Raw genomic sequence first — 23,828 nt, 5'->3', positions numbered from 1 at the left:
TAAAAAATCTATTCAGATCCAAGTTGATATGCTGCTTCCCACGAAGCATAATTATATTATATACATGAGACCCTAGAAAACTCGGAGGGCATGAGTTATTGTTGAGGGCAACTTTTTTCCCGTAACCCTTTTATTACCAAATTAAATTTATGTGCTAAAAGAACAGTAAAGTGAATTCATTCTACAACCAATTGGCCCATGGCCACTTGCACATCAGTGCGTACAAAGTCCTCAATTTCCGGTGCATATATTTCAAAGTCTATTTTCAACGCAATCTGAACTCCGACTGCCGTGACACAAAATATTAAAACGGCTAGTGAATCTGAAAGTCTCCTTGTCTGCCATCTGAATGGCTGATAATATTGTGCGAAAGTAAAATGTTTTCACTTTACTGCTTTCTCAAATTAATTATATATTCTAGAGAGCATTTCAGATTGTGTTGGACGATGAAGAGCAATAAATCAGAAAGTCTGTTCAATGCATAAGTTCTAATAAGAGTCAAGATAGTTCCGTTACAGTTTCAACTTCATCTTCTATTGTCACAACAGTCTGGGTAGCATACCTTTGAAATAGTGGAAAGCTTGACAAAAAGTAAACCAGTTATGTTAAGTTTAGAAGATAACTTGAGAACAGTGACATCTTCCATTTTTAATAACTTCCTACTATTTTAATTTCAGTCAGTACAAGTTTACCCCAGGCACCGTTTGGTGGTGTGTCAAGCGCTACAAAATTCTCGCACTCCATGTGTGGCACAGGACTACCAGGCTACAAACACTTCAAAATACTCGGGAATTGATATTTCTATTTCAAGTTTACAAATCTAAACTTGAAACTTGTACATACTTACGTTCCTACAGTACCTGCCTTTTGAGGTATGGAGACATTGCTTTATGCCGTAGATCAGAAATTTATCTAGTGCAGTACAACAACTGCTAGCCTGGGGTCTTTAACATCTACTATGCAGTAGTGATAGATGAATGCATGCCGGTACAATGCTAATCCAGATCGAAAAGGGGCAGGACCGGGGACTGAACCCAGAGTTCTCACTCCAAGTTCTCCGAGCTGTAATGTACTAAAACATTTGCTGTCCTTCTAATTTCAATCAGAAAAAAAAAAGGCATTCAAAGTCCTGATCTTCTACTAATGGATTCAATATTTAGCATCCGTGTAGAGTAAACAAAGGGCAACCTGAAATTTCCATTGACTTTCCACAACTACTCCTGTAGCTCAACACACTGCAACAGTAATCAGAGAGGGTTGTGATGCTCTCACAGGAAGTAATAATCATGATAACGAAAAAGCTTCGGTGACACAATCTACAAAAAAACAACTCAGTCGGTACTATTTTTTTCCTTATGCCCCGCATTCTTCTAGGCAAAAAAGAAAACAACACCATTATCTTAAGAGGAAGTCAGAGCCCAAGGTTATGTAATCTTTGACCATGATCATGAGTCCAAAGTATGAGACCTAAGTACAACACATATCTTTCCCACAGCTCTCACACTTTTTTTCTTACATCCAAGTTATGGTTCTAAGAATGTGGTACAATGGCTGTTGGTTTAGCTGCTTCATCCACAGAAGAAAACTGTCTTTACACAAAAGGTCAGAATAAATAACTTGAGAAAGAGTAAAATTAATGCTGTTCTAGAGTCATCTCAATACTTCTCAATCACTCTTTTGTAAAAGATTAAAGTTAGTAGACTATGTTTAGTTTCTTGATGCACACTTATGAACAAATCTGTCTTCAAGATATACGCATGCAAATGCTGGATATGCTTTATGTTGCTGAAAAACTAAGAGCAGGCATCAAAGAAAAAAGAAAGAAGAAAAGTTGTTTCCTCAAGATAAAGGCAAGAAAAGAACACTCACAACGTTTTCTGGTAGCTTGTAGCCAGGCAGATACTTGACATTTTCATGTTGTGTGTTGATGATTTCCGTCAGCTTCCTTCCATCTACTATCTCCTCATAAACATACATCCTGACATTATGGTCAAAGATATCGAATTTCTTGACATTTTCTCCTATGATGCGGGCAATAGCAGATCCCCTAGAAAGCATAAAAAAGAAGTGCTTGCATCACGGACAAAATGGTACCAATGACATATCGGATCAGTTGCTTGTTGGCCTTGTTCTGTGTAAGGGTCATCTTCCCGAAGGCTAAACATTTTGGTTCATTTAAAGTTAATTTGCGACATCAGTAGGCAATTCATTTGTTATTTTCACATAAAACAGAGTCAAGCTCTCAGATGTTAATTTATATCATTTACAACAAATATTGTAGAATGTACTAAAGATGAAATGAGCAATAGCTATTTTATGACTATTTTTTTTTTGTGCTTATCAGAATGTATTTTGGTTTATCTTGCAAGATTAATATTTTCAATAACATATATAAAACAATACATTCAAATTTTGTGTCTAGATTAGAAAATATTCTTGCAAAGGCTGCTTGTTCTGCAAAAGCTTCTTGAAATGTGCCACCTAGTCTGTTTGAAAAGTCATTAAACTGATTTTAAAGCTCAATATTATTTATCTGGAAGCATGTCCCCTTTTTGATGAACAGTTTAATATCTTTATACAAACCAAAAAATAAATTATCACACAAAAAGTAAACAGTAAACCTCTTTCCACATACCCAGCCTGCATTTTTTTTAGGGGGTGAAGGCAGGTGGTATGGAGGGTAGTGAATATTGTCCCTTGCATTTGTACCTGTCATAAAAAAACTAATTGGCCATGAAGCAGCATCATTGTATACAACTAAATACCAATGGGAGATATAAATATTTTTTTTTTGTTGCTGATGCAACCGATCTGTGCCGAGATTTGCTTGTGACAGAACTGACAGTTATGCGACTGACCACTGTTATATGAATGATCGTTACACGACAAACAAACTGGACAAATTTATTTTTTATAAAAAAAAAAAGAATAATTTGGAATTTAATACTTTTAACACTACAGGTATGTATGTCCGTTTAATCACTGGAAGTAATTTCTCATCAAGATATGAAAAATAGCACATAAAATATTCGTTACACCACTGATACATCAAAAAGGTATGCTCTTACTTCTATTTATTCATAAGCTAATTAAATTTTAGGTTTTGGCCCAGGGTGAATGGCTCCTGTTGTAAGACTTTTCTGAAAACGTGTTAAACAGTCTGCATACTTACAAGTTGAATATGGTCGATATCAGCAGAAGTTTTTAAATAAATTTGTATATCTTTCATTATACTACTAACATTCAGGTCGGTCACACTTGTTTCTTTTTAAAGTATGTAAAAATATAACTACTTCAGCAACACTGAACACTGAGATCACATCATAAATTGGAGCCGACATAGGTGTACGATTTTTTTTTTTAAATCAAACTTATAAAAGTTTTTTTTGCTAAAGCAAGAGTTTCTGCCTTTGAAACTTGTGTGATAGTAAGCAGGGACAAAACAAATGCTGAAATTACACATAGGACCCGATCTAAGCTCTTTTTTTTTTCTAGAATATTCTTAATTATGAGAACTCCCAAACATTTGTTTTTAGGACACCCAGATGCTATTCTATACAAACTATATTTTATGAATTATGGGAGGAAGGCATTTATAAATTACTTGACAGTCACATTAATGTTTAATTTTCGGGAGAATGTAAATACTTTCCTTATCGCAAAAAAAAAAAAAAAAAATTACCCGTTTTTGTTTTCTAAAATTCAGCCCACATGGTGCACCAACAGCAGCTGTCATGAATCATCACTGATCTCTATTGTAGTAAGCTGAATCATGCATTGAGGCTCGTCTTGCTGGGGTCTAGCGGCACCGCCGGCAGCCATTGCCTGACACCAGTTAATGCATGGGACTCTATGGGAGAAACGGGCAAAACTGATATTTCTGACCTCACTAAGTTGTTGTCAACAATAAAACTGTGTTTTCCAGTAATGAGTGCGTGACAATGTTGAAAGCGCTAGAATATCAATGTTTTACTTCTTTTTTTTTTTTTTGTGGTTGACGGTTGCAACTTTATTGGGCGTAAACCGTGGTGCGGTTCCATGAGAAAAGGGCTGCTGAGAGTCAAAGTGGAGTCGTTAGTGATCTCAAAGTCATCAGAGCTTAGCAGACAAGAAGCTAGAAGGACCTTACTGGGGACATTCGCGTCATTTCAAGCAAATGTACAGAGTACTTGTGGCACAAGCTTTTGCTTTATCTGCAGTGAGGGCTTCTGTGACAAACTAAAGCTGTCCTGTCCTGTGCTGTGTGCTATAGTCATCTTGTCCTTGTTTTTTTGGCATATATCCCCATTATGAATCAGAACCAACTATCCCGAATCGCAGTCTTAAAGCTCGGAGCGTGTCATTCGTTCGTTGAACATGTCATTTACTTAGCGACTGAAGCAACTGACACCGGCGCAATCGGTGGTGCTCCGGCACATTTGATTTTTTTTTGTTGATTTATTTATATATACTGTTGGCTGTGAACTGGCAGCCAAGGCAGGAGAGAGCATACAGAGCATACACATAAGAAAGCCTAGTTACACACAAGTGAAAGTGAAAAAAAAAGCATCTAGGGCTGCACATTTGAGAAATAATCCTGCAATGCTCAAGCAAATTCCTGAATGGACGAGGCGGCGGTAATGCTGGCGGGAAGATTATTCCATTTGTTAATGGTGTGCGCGAAAAAGTAGTTTTTTAAGCATTCAGTTCTGCTGTGAGGCACCACAATTGTGTTGGTATACTTATGTCTTGTATGATGAGATGTGTTAAATTGCGTAAATCTGTGGAATGAAAGGCGAGGCGAGTCCTGTACAATGGTATGTAAAAGCGTTCAATGATTAATTTTGTGCTGCGGTTGAAAGAAGCTCAACTTTCGATCCATTGTGCAAATTGGTGATGCAACTCATTCTTCTGTATTCATTGAAAATGGAGCACAATGCATACTTCTGAACCCCCTCCACACACCCGACTCGAGCACCGCCTACAAGCATCAATATTCCTACTTTTGTGTGTTTCTCGCATGTACTTGCATGTATTGCCTGCTGTCAAGCAATGGCCGCCGGTGGTGTCACCGACGGGCTCCCGATCCGCGATCTAGCCTACATCAGTGGGAACCATGGTGGCTCAAGGATTTTGCGGTTTGATAAATGTACATAATTAATCTTTAAACACCTTGTTCTCCCTTCCACTACTTCTTCCCCCCCCCCCCCCTCCAGTGACCTTGAGCCATCCTTGTCAATAAGGAACTTTAACAAAAAAAATCATTCTTGATCAAATTTACAGACTAAAATATTGACAAAATCAGTCAAACACACTCAACAAAAAGAGAATCAGCTGCCTGCATAATTTTATCTTTTGTGCTATTTTTATGCAGGCTACAGGAAAGTTATTCACACTTTTCATGAAGAGAGGTCGTCAGAAAACTATAGCTTGAGAAGTTAACATGGCAAATCGCACGTGATGAATGAGCTTGAACCTACCAAACTGCGTCCTCTTATCTAAAGGAACCCTGCACATTATTCGCATGCCTGCACACCTATGGTTCGTCATGGCTCTCTGAAGCTGCTTGACAAAGGCAAGTTGATTGTGCCCGAACAAATGCGCTTTGAATAACCTTGACTTTCAAGCTCCTCCCTGTTAGCCCATAATAGTGCGTGGTTGTGTTTCACACAAAGAGGCACTGAATTATCCGGTGTGCAAGTTGCATTGTTGTTCCCAAATTTCCATCAGAGTATTTTGTATGATGGTGTGAACTCCATGTGTTTTTCCTTCTAAATGTGGACCTTAACTGATTAAAATGCAGACACAAAAGATTTCTGTGGTCATATTGTTTGTTTGGTTCGTTGCCAAGATTATTAAAACTGGCACCCGCTTACGCATATACTGTGATCACAATACAGATATGCAGGCTTATCAATGCAGTTTTGCTGACCGCAAAAAGAAGTGCAACATATACAAAGGTGCAATCTACATACCAACTTTTTGTGAAAACGGTCGACTATAGACCAACACGCGGCCCTGACGTCACGCAGCTGCGGTGGCGCTGTCGACGGCACTGCGCATGCGCAGATGCTTCACTTCTCCCGAACTCGGTTTCTGCGCAAGCGCAGTGCCCAGACCTGGTGTGGGCAAACGCGGGCTTGTTTGTAAACAGTGTGTCGGTCTATAGGGGGATGCAACTTATAGGCCAGAAAATACTGCATATAGAAGCGACAATGCCAAGCTTTAAAGAAACGGTGCAATAATTTTCGCACTTTGAGTAAATACTGCTTAGAATTAATCTTTGACGTTCATGACCTACGAAAAGTTAGTTTTTCTCTCCCCGCAGGAAGCAATGAAAGAAAATGAACAGCGTTCACTTTCTCAACCCGCACCCCCAAGTGGTCACGTAATCTGGAGCTGATTATGTGCCCCGCCTATATTTATCATAGCCACACGCTGGGGTTGGCAAACCACAGGGCACCTGCCGACTTTCAGACAATGCTAGGGTTTGGCTATTTCTGTCGTTGGAGCAATTGGACATGAGCCACTATTCAAGTGCTCGTCGAGCCATTGATTGTCACGGGCCGAAATCGAGTGTTCATGCAATGATTGTGTCCACTCTATGACCTACAATAAAATGTTGTCACATAAGAGACTACCGTAAAATACCGCCGAAGCACCCACTCCGTTCAAGCGCCCACTATTAACATTTCGCAAACTTGGAAATTCTACAAATAATACGTTAAGCGCCCGATTCGACCGGACAAGCGCCCATGTCTAGGTTAACCTAATTTTCAGTGAAAGTGGGGTAGGTGCTCACTTGGTATTTTACGGTATGCCAACACTGAGACCCCCATGCTATGTCCTTATATTTTGTAAACAAGAAACTGAAAAAAAAAAAAATCTAATTTTATTTCTGAAGTTATGCTGCAACAAAAAAGGTTCTTATTTAGTGGCATTGCGAGCGACTATACTTTGGTCCCAGTAGTGCCAGAAAGCTCGAGCATGTAAAGCAAAAAAACATGCCAACTCAATATCATTGCAATACGCCATTAAATGACCCCACAGGGTAGACAATAAACAAAGGAATATGTTGTAAATTCATCTGTTTTTGTAGCCTAACTTACATACCCTCAACTAATAAATTAACATTTAATGCACTTCTCAATGTGCCCTCAAGTTAATAAGAAAGCAAGAGCAGTAACCAAATGGATCCAATGGCGTCTTGGCCCTTGGAGATGGGACTGCATCGATAGGCAACTTAATGTACCACACTGGGATTTACTACAGTAAAAAGTGACAAGGGTAACCTCCTGCAGCCATATATCTGGTTGTGGTAACCTCCTGCAAACATATACCTGACTGATGGCAACAGTCCCCTCGCTGAAAACAGACAATCTTTTAAATGAAATTGCTTTCTTGGTGTGTACACCATTTCAATATTTACAAGTCCTCAGCTCAGCATGCAATCTCCTCAGCCCAGCAAGTGCATGCTCGTCAATTTGCAAAACAAGCAAATCATGTGCCATACGCACACACAATGAAAATGGAACAGGCTAGAAACCCTTTTTTGGAAAGGTCTATAGTTGTCGGTGGACGATTACGTAATTCTTTTTTAATAAAACAGACCGAATGGATACAAAATCAAGAGAAAAATGGCTCGTGTTATTGCAGCTACAGGGAAGCCCTTTACACTATCGGTTTGTATAGTCAGGTGAGTGTTGGGGAGTCCATCGAGCTTGCACTCCTTGCTCTGTGACAGTGGCATGTACAGGGGGGGAGAATTTCCAGCCCCCAGCCCCAGCCCCAGCCCCAGCACCACCCCCCCCCCCCCCCCCAAAAAAAAAAAAATTCTGGCTATGTTATTGCTTTGTGAGGTGCCTTTCTAGCAGGGTTGGGCAGAGATAATCTGAAATGTATTTGGAAATACAAATACAGGAATGCATTTTGCCGGGCAGCTAATACTTATACATTTTTTGGAAAAAAGCTTGTTTGTGACATGAACCCGTTTATAATTGGCAAAAAGTTACTAGTGATGTCTCGTTAATATGAACACCTCTGTCCCCCCCCCCAGAGATCGTCCATAATGCAAGTTGTTTATAACGAGAAAAAAATTCATGCATTTTCCCTGTTTGTCCCCGAAAGTGGTGTCCATATAGCAGGCTATCCATATTAACGGGGTCCACATTAACGAGACACAACTGTATTTGTAAAACACAAATGGAACAACTTTGCACTACATATTTTGTCTACTCATCTAGAAGCTTGTTAAATAGCTTGTTGATCAGCTGCTGCCGATTTGGGCAGAGTCATGTTAGCAAATGAAATTAAGCATGCCACAAGTGACAACAAATACTGGTTCATATTAAAACAAACAAAGACCATTTTCACACTGAAATAAGTTTTAAACATTGCGAAAAATTTTTTTTTCTAGTTTTTAATATATATGAAGACCATCCTTGGAGGTGGTAATAGGTAGCCTTCGTTGACCAGGGTAAACAATTCCTCCAATAAAAAGAAACTCATACTAACCGCAAGGTAAAGATAGAGGTTGAACTTCGGCGTTCTTGAGCCCGAAATTATTTTCGTATAGAATTGTCATTTTTCTTTTACATGAAGCTGGGGGAACTAAGCGAGTAGCAGGTTGGAAATACTTTCCATCCATAATGCGGTGCAGTTCTCATCTAGATATATTGCATGTCTTTGAAGCAATGTCCCAAAACCCTCTAAAATTTGTTTTATATCTACTCAATTATGCCCGAAAAATCGGCATCCTCTGGCCCCATGTCAGTACCTAGGTATTTTTGCGGACACTTCAAAACATCGCCTTGTGATGAAATGATGCTCTTTTATCTGATTGCCTGAAGGAGAAAACTTTTTGCTTGCCCTAGTAAATGGAGCTGGGAGAGCAATATACAGTTATAAAGCTCGTACCCACAGTGCCTCCAACGTTTTGATTCCACAAAAATAGTTGCCCAACTGAGGCACCCGGGAACACATGTGTTATCTTTGGAAAATGGAGGAAAGAGCCAATGTCAGGATCATAATGTCTAAACAAAACAATGATTGATAACGAAGACTCAAGGTCCCACTGCACCTTCTACCCCTCTGAAGCATGGAAGAAAGAAAGAAAACAGTCTTTTGAACTTTTGCTTGGGGGTCATTGATTTCTCGATTATTGTAATGAGATACATCGGCCGAGGATTGTATCACGGTTCAAGGAATACACTAAAAATGTATTCCAATACTGAAATACAGATACTGGTTGAAAAATTGTATTAGGATACAGAAACATAAATACTAAAAGTATTTCTGAAATACTATCGCGGTACATTTGTATCGTGATACTGCCCAACCCTGATTTCTAGTGCCTAGACCCCCGATTTCTAAAACCTATTCTCAATCCCTAAAAAAAAAAAAGATGAAAAAAAAAAAAAAAAAAAAAAAACTGGTTACACGTAATTTGGGCTATTAACGAGACTATATTTACATATCGCGTACAATTTACAAGGCTCGGTTTTCGAAGATAGCGTGAAAGTATTTTCGCATGCTCCAATTTTCGTGCGAATTTCGGCTGGTTTTTCGCACATGTGTACTAGCCTTGGCTGTAGCACGTGGCTGCCTGCAGCCTGCATTATCTAGCCGATAATCTGCCAAGATGAGTAAATGGAAAGACAAGGGTAATCATATGTCTGAGTAGCGAACTCGGCATGAACAGGTCAACGCTATCTAGAGACGGCCAAGCCCGATAAGGTCGAGCTAGAATGTTAACCAAACAGGACTGCCAGCACAGCGCAATCAAAGGAAATCTTGCTCGCTACATAGCTACCGTCCAAGCAAGGTCGAATTACGCGGGCAGTGGAACGGAGAGCCGCAGCGCGACATTGGACAAATGTGTAAACAAGAGCGTGCTTCCTGCTCGGAGCTGAGTCACCGCGCAACATCGAGACGGAAATCGTGTTTTTCTGCCCGACAAACAGAAGGACAAACAAACACAGACAGTCTCAAGGGCGCCCCAAGCAATCGGGACACACCAACTATAAATAGTGAAAGATCGTTACCAATTTCCCGAGCCGATTATGGACACCTTGTGCGCCGGCATGTTGCGTTCGTTATTGAAGGCTTCGGGGCGTAACGCGCGGAATAAAGTAGCTTTCACGACTCGAGAACGAACATACGGCACTGGAAGACCAAGTGCGATGCGCTGCCCGTGTCGACCCCAACGTCGTCCTTCCTTGTTTCGCTGGAGGCACCGGAGGAGGGGGCGGTCAAAACGAAACTAGCGCCGCTTGGAAATGCTGTGGACGCAGATTGTACCAGGGCGCGTAGTGTCGTAGGATTCAAGAAAACCAATAACTCTATGAAGAAAACAGGAGGAACAGGATAAGCGAGAGCGATAACAAGAAAACAAGTGATTGTGAGCATGTCTCGCCAGACTATGTGTCGACAGCCGTAAACTGAGGCGCTGGAGACTTGGAGATTCCATGGTCCAAAGTGTTCAAAGTGCTAAAAACGCGATTTTGCGCATAATGCAAGAAAATAAATCGTACAATAAGAATTAGCGCAAACTATTTCTAGCATTTTGTGCCTTCTGCAAATGCGATTCGTAAATAAATGCGAATAAAATAATTACACCTCCCGCGGCTACTCACACACAGCCAGAAACGGAGCCGTTGATCTAGCAACGTTGTCTGCTCAAGACCACGATGGGCAGCGCGCTGAAAAGGTAGAGCGCGTCGCGTTGGTTTTCTACGTTTTCAGTCACGATGCTGTCGAGGCAGTTCATTAGTGATGCGCGAAAGTATTTGCCCATTTATCGAGTAGTCGCCAATACCCATGCCACTCCCAAGGCGTGTGTCAAACGAGCGGCCGCCCGCCATTACGGCGGCGGTGGCGGCGGTCACAAGCCTGTCCCGTTCAAACCACCGACCATGGACGATCTGCCCACCTTCTCGGGACCTTGGCAAGAAATGTACAACGCCACCCAGTCGAGATTCAACCGACAGCTTTTGCTTGGTGTTGCCTTTTTCGCGGGCACAGCGCTCTACGTTTGGTACTTGGACATCGTGGACTTCGTCGAGGCGCCTCCCATGAAGAACCCCTCCGAGAAGACGGCCAAGGTGTCCAAGACACTCGGAGGGCGCTCAGTGCAGCCCGCTTCTCACACTAAGCTCCCGGAGGAAGTCCCTTACTTGTTGGTAGGTGCTGGAACGGCGTCGTTCGCTGCCTTCCGGGCAATCAGATCTGCCGACCCAACTGCCAAAGTCCTCGTCATTGGAGACGAACCCTACATGCCGTACATGCGCCCGCCACTCTCCAAGGAGTTGTGGCTCGCCGACGACGCGGCGAAGCAGCTGAGCTTCAAGCAGTGGAACGGCAAGGAGCGGAGCATCTTCTTCGAGCACGACGACTTCTACTGCCGACCCGAAGACCTCATGGAGCGCGACACCGGTGGCATCGCCGTCGTCAACAACTGTCGAGTTGTTCGCGTTGACTCGGAGTCGAGGAAGGCGTATCTCGAAGACGGGAGGGAGATCCGCTACGAGAAGTGTCTGATCGCCACCGGCGGCCGACCCAAGACGCTATCTGTTCTGGACCGGCCCGAATTTGCGGACAAAGTCACGCTGTTCCGCACGGTGGCGGACTTCAAGGCACTGGATGACCTGTCGCGGAAGGCCAAATCCGTGGTCATCGTCGGCGGTGGCTTCCTCGGCAGCGAGCTGGCGTGCGCGCTGGGCAGGCGAGCTCGCAAGACAAACCTCGTCGTCTACCAAGTTTTCCCGGAGAAGGGCAACATGGGTCGCATCCTGCCGGAGTACCTGTCTCGCTGGACGATGCGCAAAGTGCGGGACGAAGGCGTCAAGGTCTTGGAGGGTATCAGTGTCACCGACGCACAACCAGGACCCCGCGGCCAGGTTTCCCTAACGCTGAGCTCGGGAGAGACCATAGTCACTGACCATGTCATTGTGGCCGTCGGTCTGAAGCCGGACACTGAGCTCGCCAAGGCTTCCGGACTGGAGGTGGACGACCGCCATGGCGGCTTCAAGGCCAACGCAGAGCTGGAAGCCCGCTCCAATCTGTGGATCGCCGGGGATGCGCTCTCCTTCTACGACCCCAAGTTGGGGCGACGTCGCGTCGAGCACCACGACCACGCCGTGGTGACTGGGCGCCTGGCCGGAGAGAACATGACTGGAGCCCGTAAGCCGTACCGGCACCAGTCCATGTTCTGGTCGGACATTGGCCCCGACGTTGGCTATGAGGCCATTGGGATCGTTGACTCTAACTTGCCAACGGTCGGGGTGTTCGCCAAGATTACCCAGCAGGAGCTATCAACCAAGGCGGCGGCCGAAGGGGCCGTTGCTGCAGCCGCAGCGGCTGCCACGACTACGCAGCAGCAGGCGGCGACCCAGAAGGACGATGTGCCCCGGCCACCCGAACTGGGTGATGACTTTAGCAAGGGAGTCGTGTTCTATCTGCGCGAAGACGGCGTTGTGGTGGGCATCGTCCTGTGGAACGTATTCAACCGGATGGCGGTGGCACGCAAGATCATCAACGAGCATAAGGCGTTCACGGATTTCAGCGAGCTCGCCAAGTTATTCGACATTCATGGAGAAGACTGAGAGTTGCTCCTGAACCTGGCCTCGTGTGCATCGAAACACATCCTGGTGATTGTGACAAGTTCTTTTAGGAGTGTCGGCACCATAAAGTGGCACAAGATGTTTGTTACGTTTAGACTGATGTGGTCCGAAGCAGGGCAGCGCTGGACCAACCTGAAGCGATACGACTTGTGGCCATACTCTTTGGTTGTAGGGATGTTTAGGATCACACCTTGGATTATTTGTTGCTCCGACAGATGTGTGGCTTCCGGTCGTTGTTATTGTTATGATGAGTACAAGGTTTTGTTTTGTTTCATATTTGCTTTGTTGAGCCACACTCAGCAGACAGCCTCGAGGAATTCTGTCATTCCTGGCGATGATCATTGCTGCGGACATCATTGGTAGAATGCTGCTTCTATGAACTGTATTTGCCCCAAATATGCTTTTATATATTTTTTTTCACATCGAACTGCAGCACCCAGCACATTTTGAATTTCCTGGGTCTCCTGCAATAAATTGACAGCTCACGATCCATGGCTTCTGGTCCTCATCTTTGCAAAGCTTTTTAGTGCAAAACTGAACATCATTTTCCACTACTATTTTTTTCCATAAAAAGAAAGAAATTAAGACAAATTATTGCACCACATTGACAGCTGTTGATCCTCTATCCGGCATCGATAATATCCGAGATAAAGGTTATCCGCCAGGCTAACATTCCGAAGAAAGGCGAAAGCATCGAGACAACGCGATATTTTCGAATATTTTCGGTAATTTCCGCATTTGGATACTGCTGCCATCTGGCAGCCACACCTCAAAAAACGATTCTATCGCATCTCGCTCCTTCAACTAGAGGGCGCGACCGAACTTAGCACCAGCAGCTCCAGCTGCTGCAGCGTTGGCGCGCGTGCTTGCGCTGCTGCCGCCCTGCCCCTGCGCCGGCTGAGCCTGGCTGAGCGAAGTGCACGCAGGCTTCACTGCCGCGTCGAGTAGCGTCGAGAGCATTATAACCGGCCGTCTTGTCGGCGGGTGTTCGGCGGTGCTGAGGATACCGTTATACGCGATCACTACTCCCAGCGTCTTCTCTCGACTTCCACGGGAGCTCTGCAATTCAAAGAACCCTAGGTAAGCGCACATTTGTTTTCCCCGTTTATTATCAAATCGCGCGGGCGCTTCGGCGCTTCAAACGCGCTCCTGAAACGTTCGAACGTGCGGTCCAAACACGGGGGAAGCGACTATTTCCCGGTCCGCTGTAATCTGTCGCGCCGCGAGTGCTTTAACGAGCGAGCGGATGCACAGTAAAGAAGCGTAAGGATTTCAGGCGGTTCTCTTATCCCGGTGTTGGAACCCGCGGGTGCACGTTTCAAAACCAGTAGTGCTCTGTTTCGTGCTTCGTACGCGATCAGCACGCCACCGTTTTCTGGGCCGGGGGGAAGGAAGAAATAGGCTCAATCGACTCTGCACAACAGATGTGAGCGCTGCGACGCGATCGCCTCCGTGACACGAACCAGCTGTGTGAAGCAAGCGACCCACGAAATTGGCGAAAAAAACAAACAAAACCGCGGTACAAAATGCGCGGGGACTATATATTTTCTCCGCATTTGCATCTCGTGGTTGTCACTCCGAGTCCTTACGCACATCATCGAGCAACTGCAAGGACACGACGCACGACACCTCGCACCGGCCTGTGGTTGCGGACACGTGCCAACCAACTGCGTCCCGTGAACGCTTCTGCGATGCGCGTATTGCACCTATGAAGTCCCGCCTTTTTAGGGAAACATATATTTTTGGTTATTTTCAATCTAATGTTGTTGTTGTTGTTGTTTTTTACATAGTGTATATGTCCTTTTTGTACCTAAAATAGGCACGCGGTATGTAAATGCAAACGGCAACGTCGTAAAACTCATAGACTTCACCTGGAGACAAGCAAAATAAAATAACGGACCACACGACACTGTATCTTATCTTCCTTGTCTCAGGGGTTAGTTTGTGATGTATTCTTTGCACCTTCGCACTTTCTCCTTTTTACAATTGTAAGCCTCTCGTGATGTTTATTCGTTTATGAATTCGCTTATTATGGTAATTCAATATTTGTTATACTTCAGTATACGTGTAGTTCGATGTTTGACCTAAAATATTTCTGAACCGTTGTAAAAAAAAAATAATAATAAATAAAGACCGGCTCCTTCAAGAATTTTTGTATTCCTCCCTTTCATGTTGGTGTATCTTAGATTAGCCTTATATTATTTTATCGGGACATCGCGCGCGTTATAAACGCCAAAATCATTGTCTCTTTTTTCGGCAACCAAATCTTATAAGAACTGCTTCGCGAAGCGCGTGAATAATGCGCCAGACTTCTTTTGTACTTGATGAGCGAGCACAGGGACCTTGCGTATAGTACAAGTACCATCGGCGGCACCGAGAAAGGTAGCGTACAGAGCCAGGTCGCCAGGTTCCTTCGAATTACTTATGGTCACCCTTACAAAACTGTTGTAGCCCAAGGTTGCCTTAACTTAGTGTGAAAACCTCCTCGTGGTACGTGTGTCATGAGGACGCATAGAGTTATTATAATAAACACTAGAGGTTCCGTGACGCAAATTGATGCAGACAGCAACTAGTTACTTTTGCGGTGCTCCTGTGCATTTTTATGGGAAAACGGGCGTGCATTTTGTCTATTCGCCGGAAATTAACATGGAACACTTTGGTTATTTAAGTTGTACCGAATAGTGTGTACCTTGATTAACTCTATAAAAGTGCAATTCCTATAGTTAGCGCATTTTTCTTCGTCAGTGAACGATGTTTAACTTCGCTACGTTTCATTCCCAAACATGTGTTCCGCAGCAGGTGTGTAAAAACAAGCGACGATTCAAAGCAAAAGCAAAATAACGATCGAAATGAATATAGAGTGTGTTCAAGGTACGCCAGAATTCCGGTGACGCTTATATATATTGCTAATATGCCAGTCCAGTCGCTATATGAAAATGACCCGTCGTGCGTCATTATGGGCGGATAAAAACATTAAAACGTAAAGAATAAAGTGCGTGGGCTATGAAAGGTGTCTCTTTGTATTGTTTTCTCTGCCGGGCGTGCGGGTGATGTGTTGAACGCAGAAGCAGCAACTTCACACAGAGCAGAAAGAATAAAGTAGTACTTATTTAAAGTCGGAATATACTACGTGGCCTCCAATTTATTTTGATCGTATACATGCGCGGGTAGTTGCTGATCCAGTGTTACTGCGTAGTTCTTGCCGTCTCTCTTGGTTTCCAGGTGTCCATCTTTCGTTTGGCACGTATATCCCCCATGCTGAAAAGCGCCGACGTCGTGTTCGCGCTGACAGTGTCCGACAGTGAACAAAAATACACGTACGAAGCCGTTTCAGCACCGTTTTTAATCTGCTGAGTTTCAAAGAAAAATGCCGTACCTGGTCAGTTATCTCATCTGTCTGACTGAGAAATGTTCCAATCTACCTAGTGCGTACGAATTATTCGGAATATTTGCTCTTATGATCGAACGCAGGAAGAAAATGCACTCCCTTTTCTCCATAGAAATGCATTACCAAAAGTCAATTTTCGACTGGTTGCTGCCTGTTTCAATTTGCGTAAGTACACAAGCGGCAGTTGAGCCTTTAGCGTGGAATTATAATAACTCTGTGTGAGGAGGCGACTCGACTGCCCCTTGCTTCATCACTCCCGCATAACGCGCACACGCGCACATACACACACAAACGTATACGGCCACTGCTGCATACTCCTAAAGCAAGGGTAGGCAGAGATACTCAAAATGTATTTGGAAATATAAATACTGAAACACATTTTGCCGAAATACTAATACTCACATATATTTAAAAAAAAAAGTTTTTTTTTTTTTTTTTTGTGAAGTGAATTTTTGTATAACCGGCAAAACGTTGCTCTTTTGCAGAACAGAAATGAATCATCTTCGTGCTACATATTTTATCTTCTCATATAATAACTTCTGTAGCTTTTTTTAAATAGCTCGTCGATCAGCCGCTGCTGATTTGGGCAACGAGCCATGTTAGCGAACGAGATTAAGCGTATGCCACACGTATCAACGAACACGGGTTCGTATTAAAACAAACGAAGACCGTTTTCACACTGGAAAAAAGTTTTAAACAATGCAAATATTGTTTTTATATATATATATATATATATGAATAGCTCGCTTGGAGCTGGTAATAGGTGCTTCGTTGACAGGGTTTGTACTTTTAAGGTGAAAAACGAATCCTCCAGCGAAAACAAAAACTCATACTAACCACGAGGTAAAGCTTAAAGTTGACCCTGGGCGTTCTCGAGCCCGAAATTATTTTCGTATAGAATTGTAATTTTTCTTTTAACATAAAGGTGTGGGAACTAAGCGAGAGTCCAGTAGGTTGGAAATACTTTCTATTTATAATGCAGTTCACTTTCCGTTAGATATATATTCCAGACCTTCGAGGCAATGTCACAAGAACCTCTAAATTCGTTTCCTATTTACCCAAATGTCCCCGAAAGGTCAACATCTTCTAGTCCCACGTCGGTACCTTTTTTGTGGTCACTTCAGGACGTCACTTTGGAAGGAAATGATGTTCTTTTACGTGATGAGGTAAAGAAGAAATCTTTTTACTCGCCCTAGTAAGTTGTGCTGGGAGAGCAATGTAGTTGTAAAGCTCGTACCCACAATTCTTTAACGTTTTGATTCTACAAAAATAGTCGCCCAACTGAAGCACTCGGGAAGACAGATGTTTCGGAAAATAGGGAAGAAAGTCACCAATGCCGGGGTCATACTGTTCGAAACAAAACTTAATCTGCTTGATAACAAAGCTTCAAGGTCCCACCCACTGTACCTTCTGCGCGAAAGAAGAAGAAGAAGAAAAAAAAAAAAGACTTACGAGCTTTTGCTTGGGAATCACTGATTTCTCGAATATTGTAGCGAGACACAGTGGCCCGGGATTTCATCGCGATACAAGGAATATACCATAAATGCATTCCTATACTGAAATACAGATACGGTTGAAGAATTGTACCGCGATACAGTAATGTAAATATAAAAATAATTTCTGAAATACTATCTCGACACGTTTGTATCGCGATACTGTTCAACCCTGTCCTAAAGACACAAATACCAGCTCCCACTCAAATACTGTCAGGTTGAACACTTGCCGTGGCCCGAGCCCATGTGTTAGGAGTTCGTGCATACGTCTAGATTTCCTGAGGTCTCCAAACGTCTTGACTAAGGTGCCGGATTGGAAGCCTGTCGCAGTATCGAGGGCCGGAAAATAAGAACGCTTTAAATGAACAGGCCTAAATAAGCATTCGAATACAGAAACTGTGGCTTGAGCAAAGCTGACAAAAGAATTGTGAGGTGAATGACACATATATTCCTTATTTTTAAATGGAACACGTTGCTAATTACGACATTACAAAATAATTGTGACCCGAGAACTCACCAGGCACAAATAAAAGCGCATAGGAACGTTGGCGCAACCAGACGGTGCAGAAGGCTAATGACAATCTAACATTGTGCAATAGTTATGACACATTTAGGACGCCAAGCAAAGGAATTTGAACATTGTTACACATACACGAAGCGAGGGACTACGAACACTAATGCTGGTGATGCCAATGCGCAACAAAATGATAGGACGAGGGAACCCGCGTTTTGGTCCATTAATTGATCTGTTATTCCTTCTTATATCTTCGCTCGCACCTGTGATGCGCGTCGCGGCGACGTCGTCGTCTTTCTTCGCCCGCTTATTTTTGCGTTTTTAGCAGCGGACCGTGGGCCAGGCTTCAGTGGAAAGTGGCGTAGCCAGTGGGGGAGCTTATGGGGCTCCAGCTCTTCAGCCACTCCCCCCCGCCCCTCAGAACAATAAAAATAAAAAAATAGGTTGGGCGACGTTTGCCGGAGTTTGGAGACCCGTAGTCTAAACGAAGAACGAAACAGGAAATTGGAATAAAGCACACGATACCGACGGGGGGAAAGGGGTGGGGGGTGGGGGGTGGGGGGGGGATGGATTAGTGGAGGGAGTGAGTGAGTTGTTATTACAGGGGCGCAGACTGTCTGACACAAAAACAATGATGATGTTTATAAAAGACAACAACAAAAAAACAAATTTTTTAGGTGAGTTTAACGGGCATGTTGGCATAGGCCTCCAGGAAATGAAAGCGTAAACGTGTACAGTGGTTTTTATTTTGTCTGTGTTCGTTTTTGGATGTTTACGCTTACATTTCCCGGAAGCTCCTTTTGGTTCTTTATATATCGAACCTTTCTTGAAAGGGACAGTGATGATTACTGCGAAACCCATCATGTTTTTTTTTTTTTTTCTCTCTTTTTCCCCAACAATAATCTTAAAAAAAAAAAAAAATCTCTCCTTTAGTTGCGGAAACAGTACTTCTGTTCATAATGAAAAAATAGAAAAAAAAAATCTATTTTTTATGAGTCAGAGTGAGTTTTCAGAGTGGAAAGCGCGTTCCAGCATAAATTACCCAGGCGTTAAAAAAAAAAAAAAAAAAAAAAAGCCAAAATTGGAGGTCAAGAGAAGAAAAACAAACTCCTTGAGGAAAACGGATAGCGAAGTTACTAAGAGCTAAGGACAATCCCAAGTGCCTGTACGTTCCTTTTTTTCCTTCTTTTTTTCATATGGTATTACATTGTATTAGGAGTTTTCATCAGTACCGTCCCTCCATTTTTTTTCCTAATTTAAATAAGAGTGAAACAAACGAAACAATTCAAAAGAGTTCGAAGAAATTAAAGAACTCCACTCTTTCTATTAAAAAAAAAAAGAGTTAAAAGAAATAGCATTTGTTGTTCGTAAATTACGTGACAAAAAAAAAATCCCCCATGAGCACACATTGTTGACGTTCCAGACTTCCCGAATAGGGACGCTAAACGGGAAAGAAGGGAATAACGCGGGCACATCCGCTTATTTCAACGGCAGCCGAGGTCCGTCCTTTTGCAAGCAACAATGAACCAATCTTCTCCTGACGGTGGAAATTTGAGCTTACATTTGAGCGAATGCGGCTCCTCTGGGAGCGGCCGGTGATTCTGCATTGGATTTTCTCCTCGCGAGTTTTAGGGAGACGCAGGCTCGTCCCGATTGCCTCAGGGCACAATAACCCTCTTAGGGGAATTGCTCCGAAGGGGAGGACTCGCTCCCGAACTGCTCCCTCCTTGCACTGTGTACACTAAGAACAGTAAAACGAACAGACATACAAACGTCCGTAGCTTCCAAACGAGCAAGAGGAGTTTGAGATGTCACAGTCCGAGGTATGCTTGCACAGGGTTTGGGTAGATCGGTCCTGCCTTACCCGTCTTATGCATGAGCAGTCAAAAATCTTCACATTTGGCGAAGCGCTTTTTTTATTTTTTTTTTGAACAAACGTTGTTGTTTTGTAATGGCGTGAATGACTGTCGTCCATTTCAATCTCCTCGCCGACCGTCATCTGTTGTGTGTGGACAACGACGGCGCCTTAATCACCTTAGCTGCTTAAGTACTAACGAGCACTCAGTACGCTTTCGCCTCGACGTTTCCCCTCGTTTCGTGTATAAGTGAATCTTCAAGTCGAGCTGTACTTCGCTTTTCGCGAGAAAATCGTAATCTGGATTAACTTAGGTTTATTTCGTTAATTATAGATTATTTTCACTTTTTTTTTCTTCGTGATGACGGCGGGTTTTCTGAACGAGCATGGAGGATAATTTCGTTGATCTTCGAAATGATAACGAAATTATACTTGGAAACGGCGAAAAAGTACTGTCGCATTAAAAAAAAAAAAAAAAAGTTGCGAAGGGTTTAAGATCAGCGCAGGCGGCAAAACAAATTTGCGAACCCTATATTAAAAGCTTTCCAAAAATTAAACGATTTTCGGACAGTGAGTTTTGTTTGCTTGTTTTTGCGTGCATGCGTGTCCGCGTGTGTGTGTGCGCGCGGGCCTGTGTGGCTTTCAGTGCGTGTTTGTGTGTCTGTGATGTTTAGAACCCATCTCTATTATCGTACGTCTGAAATATACTCGTATGCCTCCACCGCGCGTAACTGACGAAAAAAGAGACTGTAATGGTTTGGCGTCTCCCAGCGAGCGTGCTGCAGCGCGTGCATGCCGTGCTTATCAGTTCCACCCTCACTGCGTATACTTCAGCGGATGCTGTAAAAACGAGCTGAATGGTAACCCATCGATGCTGTTTGCAGATTCGGAGTTGTTTACAGTTGCAGATGTTGTTTGCAGTCGCAGATGTTGTTAGCAACTCCTAGCATCCGTTAATATATTTCTTTTTTTTATTTGCATTTGACACAAAGCACGACGAATCATATAAGAATAGCGGAAACAACCGTATTCCGAACTTGTTTTATATTACATTTTTCAACAACTTGGTAAAAAGAAGGTGTCTTTGCAACTGATATTTTTTTCCTTTTCTTACCTCGATGAACCTCTTGAAATTACCAGAGATGCAATACTAGCTTCCTAGGCAAAGAACAACAATTATGCCTGCCTTCCCCTTACCCCCCATCCCCCCCCCCCCCCAAAAAAAAAAAAAAAATAAAAATAAATATATGCATATATAGTAATGCGAACCCCAGCGCGGACAGATGGATCCACAAGATAGAATGTTTGCAGGTGCACGCAAGACGTTCCCAGCTGCTCCCTGGCGTACGCTTACTGCTGGCATTCGCGCGGATTTCCTTTTTATTAACTTTCGAAAGTCGTGCGCTGTACCGAAAAGGCCAAAAAAGTGACGAGATGGACATTTTGAACCGCGCCCGGGAGACACGCAAATCATGAACTTTTCTTTTTACACGATTTTTGCGTTCTTTTGATTTTTGTTGTTTGGGCATTTCACGTATCCTGCCCCACGAGTTTCAACCCCTCCCCCTCTCTCTCTCTCTCTCCCGTGAGTCTACCTTTGTGTATACATGAAAAGGGACCCGCGGAAAACAAATGGGATTTCTTGTGACGAAAGAACACGTGGCATTAAGGCCGCGTGTTCTTGTTTTTAATGTCCAGAAGAAGCGCGGAAAGGCAAACTGAAATACGGACGAAATTCGGAACACGCGAAAATTGTTTCACCCTAGTTTCGCAAACTGGGGCTGTTTATTGTGCGCATAGCGCAGAAATTTCTCTCGTTAAAAAGCGCGTTGTTCGTTCGTTTTCAGAAAACGATGCGCAACTATTTCCTCCTGTTCCGAATTTCGTACGATCTTCCGTGGAGTTTTGCGCTCATGTGTTCCACCCTTTTCAATTTTAAACTAGAGTAAACGTAGTCCTACAAAGAACTCACACTTTAAACGTGTCACAAAGACAGCGTGGGACAGAAATTACGAAGATCAGAAGTAGTTCTCATTGCCTAGTATAGCTTCGTTCGTGTTGCCCGCGAAGGGGCAATGCCGCTTCTGAGAAAATTGCTCATCCTCGGCTGCTCGATTCCTGTTCTCGCTCCGCTGGCAACAGGGTGGACAATAAAAATCTATATGATTTAAATTGTGATTTAGCTTATAAATTATAATTCATATCTTGATTTAGATTAATACTATAATGATTTAAATTGAATCTTTCCCGCAACAATGATTCTGAATATATTTTGTACTTACCTTTCGTCTATCATTTGGCGCTTCCTGTGTGCATTTGTTCTGTATTTAAATCGGTGGATCATAATTCAAGAAAGATTGATATAAGTCTGAACACAAGCAAAGAGAAATGCTCTGCTGAGCAGATCGGACCATTGAGCTTGATTGACGACTTCCATTTTGTTAACTACGTAACATCCTACCGAGAAAAAAAAAAATTGGAACGCAAAGGAACGAAAACAAGAAAAGCAATGTCCTACTGCAACAACTTAAAACGCGAAAAAAAAAGAGAAGCTTTTTAACTAACTAAAAAAAATCAAAGTATTTTTGTTCTAGTAGGCGGAGAGTTACGTGAGTAAAAAGGGGCTAATTAAACTGTTGTTTACATTTACTGTAATATTTTCTCAATTTCCTTTGTTAAGAAATACACCTAGTGGTAAATAATCACTATTTTTAGCTACAGTGATTTAAATCAAAATAATCAGACATAAACCAAATAAATCCAATTGACTTAAATTTTTTATCAATATACAGTATATATATATATATATATATATATATATATATATATATATAGATTTCATCTCAACTCAGGCACGAATTCTGGGTAGAATTTGTATTTAAAAAGAAGACATGTTCTTGGGCAATTTCTGTTATAAAAGAAGGCGCAAACGACAAGTTTGTCGGATTTTTTGTTCTCAAGTTATGGACCGTTGAAGCTGCCAAGGTGGAAACTGACGTTTTTCCAGCTTATCGGGGGTACCATATTTAACTCAATCTCTTCTCTTTACTTTTTACGCTACATCAACATAACTTTTTTGGGAACACGCTCGAGATATGCGTTTTTATGCTAATTAAGCTTCTAGATCATAACATTCATAATAATTTTTTTTTGTCAAACCGCCTCTCGGCGACGATATTTGACCAAATTCAGCAAACTGTGCTGTGGGACCTAATCAACATAGTTAATGATCTTTACATCACCGTAAAGCTCCAATTAAGCTATTTCTTTTGAGTATAGTTTGAATATTTTGCGGTAAATATTTAATGCGCTACATATGCCTGAAAAACGAATATTTCGAAAAATTAGCAAAAGTCGATTTCCTAAAAAAAAAAAAAAATCTTTTATTTCTTTTATGTTTTATTCACAGTTAGTTAATACAGCAGTCTATCAGGAAATATCAACAGAAATTGCAATATGTTGTTTGTATGGCCGCTATTAAGACCAGAATCTCGTGCTATGAGTGTTTTGAACGGGACTTCGCACAGGCGCTCTGCTGAGCAGAAGTTTGGGCCTATGTAAGGTTTTCTATTTATCGTTAGCAGTTACCTCAATATTCAACCATAAACATTAATAAAATTTAGAGTAGTGTACTTAAAAAAAGTTACTTAGAAGTCCGTATCCACAAGAGCAGAAACCCCCCCCCCCCCCCCTCTCCCCCCAGCGTTTACTTCCTTTCAATACGGGGGAATGCAGATCCTTAGAGAATTCCTCTGGGGCCTTTTGCTTTCGGCTTTGAGTTTGAAATACCGAACTTGATATATAATTGTCATATTTTCTTATGTCAAACAGATATGCAGTGCATACACATATGTACGATTTAGTATCTGACGCTTAGAAAGTAGGGTTTGTTTCGTGCACGTACGGACTCTTTCGTAAATAACCAGCATTTCGTAGCGTGTAAGGCTTCAAATGTTTTAGTCACGTGTTTAGGTTTCAA

General features: G+C 42.7%; 3 protein-coding genes across 3 annotated transcripts in view; 2 read left to right on the top strand and 1 right to left on the bottom strand.

The window, feature by feature from the left end:
* Positions 1 to 10,436, bottom strand: part of LOC8052446 (glycerol-3-phosphate dehydrogenase [NAD(+)], cytoplasmic) — a 37,944-nt gene extending 27,508 nt beyond the window's left edge. The window contains exons 1-2 of the mRNA XM_029993338.3: positions 10,023 to 10,436; positions 1,870 to 2,047 (exon numbers count right to left, since the gene is read on the bottom strand). Coding sequence (XP_029849198.2) covers positions 1,870 to 2,047; positions 10,023 to 10,063 — 219 coding nt within the window. The 5' untranslated portion in view covers positions 10,064 to 10,436. The remainder of the gene's footprint in view (positions 1 to 1,869; positions 2,048 to 10,022) is intronic.
* A 191-nt stretch (positions 10,437 to 10,627) lies between these two features.
* Positions 10,628 to 13,093, top strand: LOC8052442 (apoptosis-inducing factor 1, mitochondrial). The gene has a single exon (XM_002434600.5). The coding sequence runs from the start codon at positions 10,728 to 10,730 to the stop codon at positions 12,579 to 12,581; it is 1,854 nt and encodes a 617-aa protein (XP_002434645.3). The 5' UTR covers positions 10,628 to 10,727; the 3' UTR covers positions 12,582 to 13,093.
* A 376-nt stretch (positions 13,094 to 13,469) lies between these two features.
* Positions 13,470 to 23,828, top strand: part of LOC8033539 (ras-related protein Rab-27A) — a 197,046-nt gene continuing 186,687 nt past the window's right edge. The window contains exon 1 of the mRNA XM_042289797.1: positions 13,470 to 13,679. The gene's annotated coding sequence lies outside the window, so the exon portion shown is untranslated. The remainder of the gene's footprint in view (positions 13,680 to 23,828) is intronic.

Source organism: Ixodes scapularis, unplaced genomic scaffold (assembly GCF_016920785.2).
Source record: "Ixodes scapularis isolate PalLabHiFi unplaced genomic scaffold, ASM1692078v2 PGA_scaffold0__279_contigs__length_252992795, whole genome shotgun sequence".
NCBI classification, from domain to species: Eukaryota; Metazoa; Arthropoda; class Arachnida; order Ixodida; family Ixodidae; genus Ixodes; species Ixodes scapularis.
This window is presented reverse-complemented; position numbering and strand designations above follow the sequence as displayed.